Here is a 14,390-nt window from a genome sequence, read left to right on the forward strand (position 1 = left end):
ATGAGTTACAAACATTTAAGGCATGGTAATTAACATCAAACCACTGAATAGCTCTTTCAAAAAGGGCAATCATCTTTGAACAGAGATCAGGCGTTCTACCAGCTGTGCCAAGAGTACTGCCATCCGACAAAGCAATAAGTTTATATGAGATGGACAAATTCTTTCCACAATTAGTGACAGATGTAGGCTGACAAAGACGACAGAAAGCAGTAGGTTTTAGATTTTTAACTGCATTATTGAGGTCGTTAACATAAACTAAAAAGAGTATGGCCCAATCACAGATCCTTGTGGAAGGCAAACTCTATTTCAGACGGGTTAGAAAAGAGCGGATTAACCGAGATGACTCAACCAGATTAATATTATAGAAGCCGAGGATAAATACTTTCTCGTATTCTAATATGGGACTGAATCGAATGCTTTTCGTATATTGGAAAAAAAAGAACATCAGGTATCCGACCAGAGCCAAGAGATGAATGTAAATAATTTAAAAGAGTTGCACATGCATGTTAAGTTGAGTGCTTTGCCCTAAACCCAAACTGAAAATCATGAAAAAAAATATTTAGAAATAAGAGGTCAGTACAAGCAACTTCTCTTTTCAAAGATTTAAAAAACATTTTCCATAAAACAAGTTTTTCAAAGAACAGTAGAGAGCTCCGTTAAGCCAAAAATGAGTATAAATAAAGTTAAATAATCTTCTAAGCGTAAAACTAGTACAAATCACTATCAATAAATAAATGAAACTCAAAACGAACACAAATTACAATAAATAGCCGAGTCAAACTCAAAACGACCAAAAATTAACAGTAGTAGGGCTGATAACTCCCATGCCTTTTCAAAACCAGAACATATTTTGCGCTTTACTAAAAAAAAAATAAAAAAAAATCGTAGCTTGTCAGTTTAATTAACACATACTGATATTTCTTCCTTAAAGTTTTGATAATTTTTTATTTATTAAAGTAAAAAGTGAAAACATTTAAAATTTATTTTGTTTTTAGTCAACCGCAAATTATGCTCTCGTCTTGAAAAGGCAGGGGGGTTATCAACCCTACTCATGTTAATTTTTCCTCATTTTGTGTTTGACTTCAATTAGCCCTTTTAATTCCAAATCGAATGAGTCTTTTTCAGTTTCTACGACAACTCCTTCTAAACAAATTACCCTGGTTTTAAAAAAAATTAAAAAAAAAAAAAAAAAAACAAAAAAAAAAAAAATACGTTTGGGGAAAAGAGGGCGTCAAGGCGGACTAGTTGTCCTCTATCACTTTTGACTCTTAAAAGGGAATTAGAAGTTTCTTAGCAACTAGAAATGAACCATCTCTAAAGTTTATACGGCCAAGCCTTCCATAAAACCATATTTGCCTTTGGGACAAAACTTATAACCCTTCCCCCGGGTTCTGAGGGGTTGATTTAGCCCCAAAGGCCTTGTTGCATGATGTTTAGACTATTTTGAACAAAAAGGTTATCTAAACATTCTATCAGATGCATTTGGCAAAAAAAGACGTGGAGGGGGCTAGTTGCCCTTCTATCACTCTTGACCTTTAAAAAAGACGCTAAGACTTCTGATTTCAAATTGAATGAGCCATATCCGATTTTAAAACTCATATATGGATGTCTAAATATTTTGGTGGGAAGCATTTGGGAAAAAAAGAGCGTGGGAGGGGGGTTGGTTACCATTCCATCACTTTTGACTTTTAAAAAGGGAGCTAGAACTTTTGATTTTACATTGAACGAGCCTTTTCCGAAGTCTATATTACCTCCTTTTCAAGAAAAACCTTAAACGTTAAAAATGGGCAAATATAGTAAAACTTATAGCCCTTGCCCCGAGGGCCTTGGAGGGGGAATATCACCCCCAAAGACATTATTACTGGACCTTTTATATATGCTAAACAAAATGGCTATCTCAAAATATTGATTGGATGTGTCTAGGGAAATGATGGGCGTGGGTGGAGAGGGGGGGGGCTGGTTGCCCTTCAATCACTTTCGACTATTAAAAAGGACACTAGAGCTTCTGATTTCCAATTCATTGAGCCCCTCCGAAATTTATATGACCACCCTTTCTATGCAAAAACTAAATGCCCCCGGGGCGTGACTTGCAACCCTTACCCTGAGAGCTGTGTTTGTCTATGGCGGGGGGGGGGGGTGTAATCTCCAAAGACATAATTACTGGACCGTTCAACTACGCTGAACAAAATTGCTATTTCAAAATTTTGATTGAATGTATTTGGGGACATGATGGCCATAAGAAGGGGAATTGGTTTCCCTCCAATCACTTTAGAATATTAAAAAGGACAGTGGAAATTCTGGTTTCTAATCCAATGAGCCCCCTATGAATTGTATACCCTTTCCACAAAAAAACTTATATGCCGCCGGGGCATAACTTACAACCTTTGCCCCAAGAGCTGTGGGGAGGGGGGTGGGTTGTAATCTTTATAGACGAAAATACTGGACCTTTCAACTAGGCTGAACAAAATGGTTATCTCAAAGTTTCTATCAGATACATTTCGGGAAAATATGACGTCAGGGAGGGGGGGGGGGTTAGCTTCCCCCTGATCACTTTGATTCTTAAAAATGGAACTGGAGCTTCCCATAATCAAGCCAATGAGCCCCCTCCAAAGTTTATATGACTACCCTTTCCATAAGAAAAACCTTATATGCCCCAGGGCATAACTTACAACCCTCGCCCTGAGGGCTGTGGGGGAGGTTGTCATCCTCAAAGACATAATTTCCAGGCCTTTTAACTACGCTGAACGAAATTGCTATCTCAAAATTTTTATTAGACGTGTTTTGGAAAAATAATGGGCGTGGGGGGGGGGGGGCGCTAGTTGCCCATCAAAAAATTTCGAATATTAAAAGGGGCATTTGAAGTTCTGATTATCAATCCAATGAGCCCCCTCCAAAGTTTATGTGACCATTCTTTCTATAAAAACAGATGCTCCCAGGGCATAACATACAACCCTTGCCCTGTAAGCTGTGGGGGGGGGGGGGGGCTTTCATCCCCCAAAACTAAATTTCCGGACTTTTCAACTACGCTGAGCAAATAGCTATCTCAAAATTTGATTCAATGTGTTTGGGGAAATGATTGGCTCGGGGGGCTTTTTGCCCTCCAATCACTTTTAACAATTAAAGGGGTACTAGCCCTCTCAATTTAAAATCGAGTGGGCTCTTTTTAAAGTTTCTAAGACAGATCCTTCTATACAAAGTTCCCTGGTCTAAACCCCCCCCCCCCAAAAAAAAAAAAACATTGCTATTGCGCTGCCTATGACTGAAGCGCATCACTTCGGCTTTATTAAAGTTAATCTGAAGCCCATTTGAACAGAATTGATCTTTGAATTTATCTTCCATAAAGGGGCAAGGTTAAGCAACAACTCGGTTTCCGGTCTAGGACAGTTAGAACGCACAAATTATTTTTTTTTCGTTCAAATTATTAACTGCAGCTGTGTATTTTTTTTCCACCATGAAGGATTATATAGATACAACAGTCGTAAAAAGTTGGGAGAGGGTCATGCTGATGGAGGTCTCCGATTTGTTGTATACCTTTTCAGTAGTAGAAAATATTATTTCAGAATAAAGAGCCGTTAATAGTTTCGTTTTCTAGAAGGCGTCTTTTCAGAAATTTGATAACAGTTTAACTCAGTTTAAACACAATTCTTGCAATTTTTCCCAAATATTTACAAGTAGCAGCAGCATGTTTAAATATTAATTCAATAAATTTGTCAGAAACAAAACATTAGGAAAGTTCTGATATAATTCTGATATAAAAACATTTTGGTCAAGCTTCTTAATGTTATTTGTAGCAGGGAATCCAAAAACAAAAGAATGAAAAGCTATCGTTCAGTGACTGACTAGGAGATATATTTAAAACAGTGGCAAAATTAGTTCAGGTCACAACTATGAGCTATGACCTGGGTCATGTCCAGAAGGAGGGGGGAGGGTAAACCGGTTTGCCCCCCCCCTTCCCCCAAAATTTTTATCAGACTCGTACAAAAGCAACAACACTACATGCAAACAAATATTGGTTGCATTTTTAAAGTTTTTTTTAGTCCCCCCCCCTTCCGAAAAAATATAAACCTTCCTGAACAAAATCCTGAATACGGCATATTGCATGGAGGGTAAAACGGTTAATTATTTGACACTTTGCTTTAAACCCTGTTGAGGACTCCATTACAACTACATTTATTTACCAACAGGTTTGGTTATAACATTTACCACAGTCTCATGAAAACAAAGGCCTTAACCTTGCCTTTGCTAGGTGAAACTTTGAGTGAAGTGGTGAATTGATTTTGATAGAAGAGGATCGTGTACAGATGTGTTGGCCTCGGTCGGTTGGTGCTGCAATGAGTTGCTAGTAGTAGCATTGGTAGTAGTTTTAGTTTAGACATTTCTGCTCGTCAAACCTTAACGGAATTGTATTTGTCATATCTCTCTCTCTAGTCATTTCCTTAAAAAAAAAAACCTCCAGAAACCTAAAAATGAATCCCGGCCAAAGACATTTCTGAACACGGAACTGTTATATAGTGTGAAATATGGGAATTCCTGCAACCCAAGCCCCTGGCAGCCTGAGAAAAAGCCAAATTTATCAATAGCTTGAGCCAACATTGTCCAGAGTTGTTATGTATCTCAAATACAGAGGTCATTCTGAAACAGTTTTATATTTTTGAGGTTTTAAGAAAAGCCAACTGATATTCTTCGACACTTTTTGTTTCAACATATATATGTGAAGAGCTAATTCAATTTTAATACAGCATCAGCACGAAAAAAAAAAACTGAGAAAACCTTTGTGAAGTTAGATTTCTCCTTAATGCGGCGAAGAGCTCGTGGGGCATAGTCTGTGGTTCTATCATTACTTCCTTGCCAAATTTGTACCATCTTATTTGCTGAGGCCATGGATCTAATTAGAAACGCACATCGTTCGTGGGTGGACACATCAGTTACAGAGGCTAGTTTACACAGCGAGAAAGCTGAGTGAAATCTAACCCGTTTTAATCCATTCATTGTCCTAGAAAAATATTCAGGTCATACATCAAATCAAACAAGTTAACATTTTAAAGAAAACTTATTAGTTTCACCGCAAGTGTTTAACTGCAGTATGCAATAGCAATTGTTTCATTTACCTACATATTATTTACTTGAATTCCAATATTTTTCTCCAAACATGGGCGAATCAAGCACATTCATTCTCCAAGAATACCTTATAGCTTTAAACGAGCCACTGTTTATATATTTATCTATTTATCATTTTTTTTTCCTTTAAAACAGCTCCATATTTATTTTTTAATGGACATCCTGAAATTTCCTAGCCAGAAAAAATGATCCAGATACATCACGAGTTCGAAAAAATTCGTTTAGAGCCTTAATTTCAGAAAAACACTTTTAATTAAATGATGCCACATTTCTAATGTTAATGACATCACATCAGTATTACGAATTTAAAGAAGAACAAGTAGATGCATAACAGTATTGTAATGACGTCATGCACTAATGTAAAAGGCTACATACATGTTACAGCCAAAAATGACGTCACGTCAAAAATCACACCATAATATCTATTTCAATGACATCATTCATAGTATAAGAGTAGCTGATGTCTAGAATAATTTATCAGCCTATTTATCAACAGGTTTCTAAACAGTAGCATAAATACGGAAAAACACAAATTACATTCGTTGAAAATGGTGTGTCGCTTGAACAAGCTTTTGAAGAAGTTGTTACTAGAGTGCTATCCTCAAGCCTTTTTATTATTGTATTTCAAAATGATAGCGATGATGATAAGGTTTGGGATTTCGACATAAATGAGGTCATAAATGCTTACCATACCCTTTTAAATTTTTTCCAATATCATCCTAATCTGTGACAATCCCATGCTCATAGGATACTTAAAACTCAAAATTTCCCTTTTTGTTTGAGCATCTTCCCCTGCATACAAATCTTGGCTACACTCAGCATGTCTTGGACGTCCAATCACAGTTGAAAACACAGCTTTTAGGGCATCACTACCGGATATTCCACCTTTGCAAATTACTAATCGGTTATCTATCACATTTGATCTATTTTCAGTTGAGATATTGAAATTTATACAAAACGTTAAGTGTCAAACTAAATCTTCCACAAATTTTAGAACTGTTGGCTGACTAATAATTTATATATCTTTCCTCCCCTACCTAAACTACCACCCAAAACAACCCAAAGTTTTAAAAGGCGTTAAAAAATTGTCTAGTAAGAGAAATTTTTAATCGTAGCTGATTCAGGTGCGGTAACTATGATTTTGATCAGTATTTTTAGTGAAATATATTTATGAAAACATATTTATACGAATTTTGAAAAATAGACTGACAACCCTCAAAAATGGCAGTTGGTAGAAACGGAAAGTACACCATTAGAATTGCCATCACCAAAAAGCCAATTCTTCATAATAGTAAAATTATCAGTTTAAAAAAAAAAACCTACACCAGGGATCAAAACCGGTCCTATCGGGTGAAAACCAGGTATCCTACCACTACACCAAATGGGATTGAAATTAGTCAATTAATTATTTGTTTATGATGTTTTGATTGGCAGAATTAAGGCGTGATTTACGAAAATTTGACAGATGTCAAATAAGTCAAATTCGACAATCTCTTCCATCAGAGCAAATGTATGAGGACACACTTTGAATTGTACTTAATATATCATCTAAAGCGTTGTTCGTGATTCAAGTTCCCTAATAACTTTAAAGAAACAAATATATTCCGGTGAACAGAAATTTCTACTCTCGGCATACAATCAGGCTACGAAAAAACCCTATGATTACATTCTATTGTATTTCAATTAAAACACAGTCGAGGAAATACGTGTAGTCAGTGATATTTTTGACAATGAAATTACCGTATTTACCAGTGAACAGTAAAAAAGGTCATTAGCTACCACATGACACTGAAGAAACTTCATGAAAAAAGACATTTATTTTCCGTCTTAGGTAATTCAAAACCGCGGCTTAGGAAGGCTATACTTAAACATGGTGGTGAGTTTGTTTTTCTTGTATTTCCACAAAACAAGTTTTTCAAAGAAAATTAAAGAGCTCCATTAAGAAAGAAATGAACAGAACTAAAGTCAAATAATCTTCCGAGCGTAAAACTACCACAAATCACTATCAATAAATAAATGAAACTAAAGACGAACAGGAAATTATAATAAATAGCAGATTCAAACTCAAAACGAGCAAAATTTAACATGAGCAGGGCAAGAGCAGGCTCTCATACCTTCTCATGACTAGAACATAAGTAGGGGGGCCTCTATTGATTTAAAGTCATGCCCTCCCTTTTCCCATAAGATTTCAAGCACAGACATCTGACGTCATAACACCCCTGGCAAAGTTTCCATGACACCCCTGGCAAGAGTCCTGGGTGTTTCAATATATTTACTTGGAATGTGGTTGGGATAATAGAAAAGTAGCAATAAATAAGGACAACTAATAAGTAGGGTTCTTAATCCCTCGCACCTGTACAATACGGTCAGCTGTTTCTACAGGAGCCCTCTGATGTCACGACAGCCGTGTTTTCCAGGTGCTAGACTTCCCAGGTGATGGAATCCCCACGTTGTTTTTCAATTAAAAACCATAGACATCCATTTTGTAAGGAATCTTGTCTTAACATACTTACCGGGTGGTAGACCCCCCCCCCCACACCAATGTTTCTATATTAAAAGCCTTAAACGGATTTCCAGGAGTGCAGGTGTTCCCTCGAAAATGGAAGATCCCTGAGTGTTCGGGGAACACTATAAATACCCAAGGGAAGGACAATTCCTCATCAGTACTCATTTGAAGCTATAGTTTGACATGGCAAACTCTAAAAAAGCGAATATGTCTCGTTCATATCAAGAAGTAAGTCTTTTTTCTCTAGTATTCCCCCCTCCTCCAAGCCCTCTCACCCCATCCATCACATTATCTTGTCTATACTCGCTTTAAAGCTCTTAATACTCCTTATTTACCGTGTAAAAACCCCAACCCTCTCTCCCTATTCGATAACAATTAATCCTTTCAAAGAAATTATTCGTTTCGTCAAAAATAGTACATTTTCAGCAATCTTCTCCCTTCATGTTTAGAGACGCTAGTTTAAACTTTAGCACGCGATTCATCAAAATAGAATCGTGTCTCTTATGGTCCAAATTAAAAACATATTGCCTATTATAGGCAGAATGAATTATTTAACTCTATATCTTTCTTGGAAAAGTTTCTTTAATCGTTCCGAGGCGTGAAAACCAAGGTTTTTAACTTTGATAAAGAAGAGGAGGATGCAATGACTTAAATTTTGGGAGGGTACTAAAATTAGGCTCAATTTATCTGGAAAAACACTTGATTATAGGGTCAATCCTACCTATAGAAAAGAACTTATGCGTATTTTACCCCCTCTATCGTTACATGATCCTCATTTAGAAGACTCTCCATGAAGGTGGGACAGAGTTATTTCATGAAAAACAAAATCTTGTTTTTCTTCTCTTCTTCTTGTTTTTAGCTCTACTCTTCTTCTTTTTTCTTCTGTAGAAGCGAGCGTTATTTTATACTAAATCCTGTTTACTCTTCTAGAGCCTCCCCGCTTACCCCTCCCCCACCCCGCAAAAAGGCATGAACTCAAAAAATGAAAGTGTTAGCGAAATGGAACCTAGAGTGCCTAAAGTACCAGTGGAAGTTACGAGGGGTTGCTGACTATCCCTAGAATAGAACAAGATATAGAGATTCGTGGTGCTAATGACACTATATTAGCCCTTCTTTCGGGATTTCCTATGTATCCCCAGACAAATTTCGAGTCATTTTGATAAAGTCTGCAGTGTGTTAATATAGATGAACATGTTGAGCTAGAAATATCTATTTAATGTGACTGTTCCATGTGTAATGGTCATTATCATGATTTTGAGCATTCTTATGATCCTACTACAACATGTTTAGACACTGTGGACTCTAGAATAGACAAGAAGAATCTAGAGGAATTGAGGAGAAGAATCTTGCTTGATATGGAGAGAAATTTATACAGATTACAAGTAAGCTCGCATAAAACAAGGTTCGATATGACAGAAAAGGAAGAGGAAGATCGAAAGAAGGGACATAGAAACGAGGGCTTTTTCTACAGTGTCATCTCAAAATATAGTATAAAAGACAGTAATGAAATTTCAAAGAATAATGTCTATAACGCAAGACATAACACTGAATATTGCGATGAATATGATCCAAGAAAAGAGAAAAAGTGCCCCTTCAAGAGACGACATAAGAGATTATTCTATGGAATGAAATTTAAATATCGAAAATCATTCTGGAAGAACTCTCATATACCATTTTACGATAAATCTCATTATTGATATGCTTGACAAATTTTGTACCATAATCTTACAATAAATTTGTTTTTACGTATTAATTTTGTCTTACTCGATAAGCCTGGGGTAAGGATACAAGTAGCAATTTCTCTGCATGAACAGTTTGGGGTCAAATAGAGCCCCCCTATTGTCCATACCTCGCAGTGAGATCCCGACCGGTCCAAAGGGTTCTCCATCCAGTGGCTGGCGCTCTGCGGGGGAGTTCGGTCAGTGTTTACTCATTCCGGGGACGGAATCCGGACTTTGAATAGGCGATAAAGGACGTTAAAAAACGGTCTTGCTCGACATAATCTAAAAAGTAGCAATAATAATGAATTAGCATGGGATTTCAAACGCATCCCTAGGAAATTAGCACAGGATTTCAAACGCATTCATTCCCCGGATTCAGACGGCAGCCCCCTGACTTCAAAGCATCCCTGGCAAGATTCCTAAGGGACCCATGTTTCCACCTGGCAAGATTCCCACCCCAGGCAGGCTTCCCGGGATCCCAGGTGTTCTATTGTTTCTTCAATACTGGCAAAATTCCTACCCATTTATGCACATTGTTTTTTTCTGGAAGATTCCCAGGCTTTCCGTGACCAGGTCCAATATGGATGACGCCATCGTATGTCACAAGCTAAACTCCTGGAGCCCATGGGGGAATCCCCGAGCACGGCACAAACATGGGTGCTGCGTGATAACGGTGCTCAAGTTACGCAACGACACTTAATGGGAGAGGTTGGAAGATAAGTGGGTCATCTTGCGAGAAGAGTAGGTACCCAAACCGTTAAAAAGTATACTTATGAGCCAGAGCGGAATGACACTGCGATACTGTTTTTACACACATCTGAGGGCAATTTTGACAAAGTATATGCTAGCACTTGAGGATTTTTTAAACAATTATTTACCATATTTTGCGATTTTGCCTCAGCATATTGTATGTACCAGGAGTTAGAGTCGAAATTGACTATGAATTACAAATATACTTGAAATTATCGTTAAACAAGACTGAATCTGAATTTTCCCGGCAGTCCCTCCTAGGAATCATTTCCAGAAGACGGACTGATATTAGAGCTAATTTAGAATTAAATTTCTTTAGTCCATGTGCCTGATTTCTACGATTTGCTCTTGATTTTTTTTATGAATTTGTCAAGTTTTCTTTGTTTCGGTAATGATTTTAGAGGTTGACCATGATTTCTACACTTTGCCCTTGATTTCTGCGCTGGTCTTCATATCTAGGGTTACCCATGATTACTACAGTTTTCTCTTGATTTTCATGAAGTTTTCACGGTTTCATTGTTTTGGTAATGATTGTTTAGAGGTTGACCATGATTTCTACACCTTGATCATGATTTCAATGGTATGGTCTTGATTTCTATGGTTTGGTCCGGAGCGCTAGGGTTGGCTCTGTCGTGTAGATAAGCACCTTATAATTTTTCTTGGAACACCAGCCTTTCTTGGGTTTAATGTTGCTTGACAATAAGCCATAATCGCGTTTTGTGGCGGTAAAGGAACACTAAAACTTACATTCTTTTAAAGAGCTCTTTTCTGCTAGGAATAGTAAGTTTTTTCTTAACACTAACAAATTTTCTATTCGAAGTAACAACTTTTTCCTTAATACTAGCAAAATTTTGGTTAAAACTATCTAATGTCTCTTGGAATTAACAGTTTTTTCTTAATATTAACTAATATTTTCTAATAGCAGCAATTTCTCCGTCAAAGATAAAAATTTCTCTTAGAAGTAAAAATTTTCTGTTTACACTAACAAGTTTTATATTCGCGATATACAAGCATAATCGCGTTTTGTGGCGGTAAAGGAAACACTAAAACTTACATTCTTTAAAAGAGCTCTTTTCTGCTAGGACTAGCAAGTTTTTTCTTAACACTAACAAATTTTCCATTCGAGTTAAAAACTTTTTCCTTAATAATAACAAAGTTTTACTTAATACTATCAAATGTCTTTTGGAAGTAACAGGTTTTGCTTAATAGTAACAATTTTTTTGTAATGGCAGCAAGTTTTCCGTCAAAGATAACAAATTTCTACTAGAAGCAAATTGCGACGAAGACCACACTGCCTTTCCATCATAAAGAAATAAGTAGAACAACAGGGAAATTTTTTTTTTACAAGACAGTGGAACGCAACTCAACCTATTACAAATAGACCTTCTGGACTGACAGCCAAGAAGGCGACAATAGATTGAAAAGGTTGTCTGTAAATGTTTTAATCTCCTCTGATTGAATTGTTCTCTGTCCATTTCGTTTAGAGTACCAGTCATGATTGAACTTCCGTGGAGTAATGATATTATGGCTGTTTTAAAACGTTTTTTTAAACAGTTTTAATGATTGAATTTTAATGTAAGTTTCTTTTATAGTGTTTTTATTCTCTTCGTCTGTTTTGCTGAGGACGGCCCTTGGATATAGGGTCGAAATATTCATTTAAAGTTGCGTTCCACTGTCTTGTAAAAAAATTTCCCTGTTGTTCTACTTATTTGTTTATTCTACTAGAAGCAATATTTTTTTTGTTTATGATAACAAGGTTTCTGTTAGAACTGGCAAGTTTTTCTTAACATTGGCTAATTTTCTCTTCGAAGTAACAACTTCTTTCGCTAATACTAACAAACATTTACTTAAAACTATCTAATGTCTCTTGGAAATAACAGGTTTTTCTTAATAGTAACAATTCTTTTCTAATAGCAGCAAATTTTCCGTCAAAGATCAAAATTTCTCTTAGAAGTAACAATTTTTTGTTTATGATAACACGTTTTTTCCGTTAGAAGTAGCAAGTTTTTCTTAACACTAGCAAATTTTCTCTTCGAAGTAACAATTCTTTTCCTTAGTAATAACAAATTTTTACTTAACACTAACAAATTCTCTTGGAAGTAACAGGTTTTCTCATAACACTTAAAAAATTTTCTCTTCGAAGTAGTCTTCGAAGTGTCTTGTAGATAAGCACCTTATGATTTTTCCTGGAACACCAGCCTTTCTTGGTTTCAATGTTTCTTGACAATAGCCATAATCGCGTTTTGTGGCAGTAAAGGAACACTAAAACTTACATTCTTTAAAAGAGCTCTTTTCTGCCAGGACTAGCAAGTTTTTTCTTAACACTAACAAATTTTCTCTTAGAAGTAAAAACTTTTTCCTTAATACTAAACAACTTTTAGTTAAAACTATCAAGTAACAGGTTTTTCATAATAGTAACAATTCTTTTCCAATAGCAGCAAGTTTTCCGTCAAAGATAACAAATTTCTCTTAGAAGTAACAATTTTTTGTTTATGATAACAAGTTTTGTGTTAGAAACAGCGAGTTTTTCTTAACACTATCAAATTTTCTCTTCGAAGTAACAACTTTTTTCCTTAATAATAGCAAACTTTTACTTAACACTATCAAATTCTCTTGGCAGTAACAGGTTTTCCCCAAACACTAACAAATTTTCTCTGCGAAGTAATAACCTTTTCCTTAATACTAACAAACTTTTGCTTAACACTATTAAATGTTTCTTGGAAGTAACATATTTTTTCTTAATAGTAACACATTTTTCCTAATAGCACCAAATTTCCCGTCAAAGATAACAGATTTCTATAAGAAGTAACAATTTTTCGTCTATGATAACAAGTTTTCTGTTAGAAGTAGCAAGTTCTTCTTATCACTAACAAATTTTCTCTTCGAGGTAACAACTTTTTTTCTTAAATTCTAACAAATTTGTACTTAACACTATCAAATGTCTCTTGGAAGTAACAGGTTTTTTTTAATATTAACAATTTTTTGCTAGTAGCAGAAAGTTTTCCGTCAAAGATAACAAATTCCTCTTAGAAGTAAGAATTTTTCGTCTATGATAACAAGTTTTCTGTTATAAGTATCAAGTTTTTCTTAACACTAACAAATTTTCTATTCGAAGTAACAACTTTTTCCTTAATACTAGCAAACTTTTGGTTAAAAATATCAAATGTCTCTTGGAATAAAAAGTTTTTTCTTAATAGTAACAATTTTCTCTAATAACAGCAATCTTTCCGTCAAATATAACAAATATCTCTTAGAAGTAACATTTTTTTGTTTATGATAACAAGTTTTATATTCGCGATATACAAGCATAATCGCGTTTTGTGGCGGTAAAGGAAACACTAAAACTTACATTCTTTAAAAGAGCTCTTTTCTGCTAGGACTAGCAAGTTTTTTCTTAACACTAACAAATTTTCTATTCAAAGTAACAACTTTTTCCTTAATACTAACAAACTTTTAGTTAAAACAATCAAATGCCTCTTGGAAGTAACAGGTTTTCCTTAATAGTAACAATTCTTTTCTAATAGCAGCAATTTTTCCGTCAAAGATAACAAATTTCTACTAGAAGCAAATTGCGACGAAGACGACACTGCCTTTCCATCATAAAGAAATAAGTAGAACAACAGGGAATTTTTTTTTTTTTACAAGACAGTGGAACGCAACTCAACCTATTAGGAATAGACCTTCTAGGCTGGCTGCCAAGAAGGCGAGACTAGCTATAAAAGCTTGTCTATAAATATTTTAATTCCATCTGAATGAATTGTTCTCTGTCCATTTCGTTTGGAGTACCAGTCCTGGTTGAACTTCCTTGAAGTAATGATATTAGGGCTGTTTTAAAAGTTTTTTTAAACAGTTTTAATGATTGAATTTTAATGTAAGTTTCTTTTATAGTGTTTTTATTCTTTTCGTCTGTTTTGTTGAGGACGGCCCTTGGATATAGGGTCGAAATATTCATTTAAAGTTGCGTTCCACTGTCTTGTAAAAAAATTTCCCTGTTGTTCTACTTATTTGTTTATTCTACTAGAAGTAATATTTTTTTTGTTTATGATAACAAGGTTTCTGTTAGAACTGGCAAGTTTTTCTTAACATTGGCAAATTTTCTCTTCGAAGTAACAACTTCTTTCGCTAATACTAACAAACATTTACTTAATACTATCAAATGTCTCTTGGAAGTAACAGGTTTTTTCTTAATAGTAACAATTATTTTCTAATAGCATCAAGTTTTCCTTCAAAGATAACAAATTTCTCTTAGAAGTAACAATTTTTTGTTTATGATACCAAGTTTTATGTTAGACGTA

At 35.4% G+C, this 14,390-nt stretch overlaps 1 protein-coding gene across 1 annotated transcript in view; it reads right to left on the reverse strand.

Moving 5' to 3' along the window:
• Positions 1-14,390, reverse strand: part of LOC148947833 (uncharacterized) — a 262,032-nt gene that overhangs the window by 184,150 nt on the left and 63,492 nt on the right. Inside the window, exon 2 of the mRNA XM_089095476.1 lies at positions 4,771-4,993. Coding sequence (XP_088951602.1) covers positions 4,771-4,989 — 219 coding nt within the window. The 5' untranslated portion in view covers positions 4,990-4,993. The remainder of the gene's footprint in view (positions 1-4,770; positions 4,994-14,390) is intronic.

The sequence above is a fragment of the Artemia sp. Qi Xiang Cuo genome, chromosome 10 (assembly GCF_049724085.1).
Source record: "Artemia sp. Qi Xiang Cuo chromosome 10, ASM4972408v1, whole genome shotgun sequence".
In the NCBI taxonomy this organism is placed as follows: Eukaryota; Metazoa; Arthropoda; class Branchiopoda; order Anostraca; family Artemiidae; genus Artemia; species Artemia sp. Qi Xiang Cuo.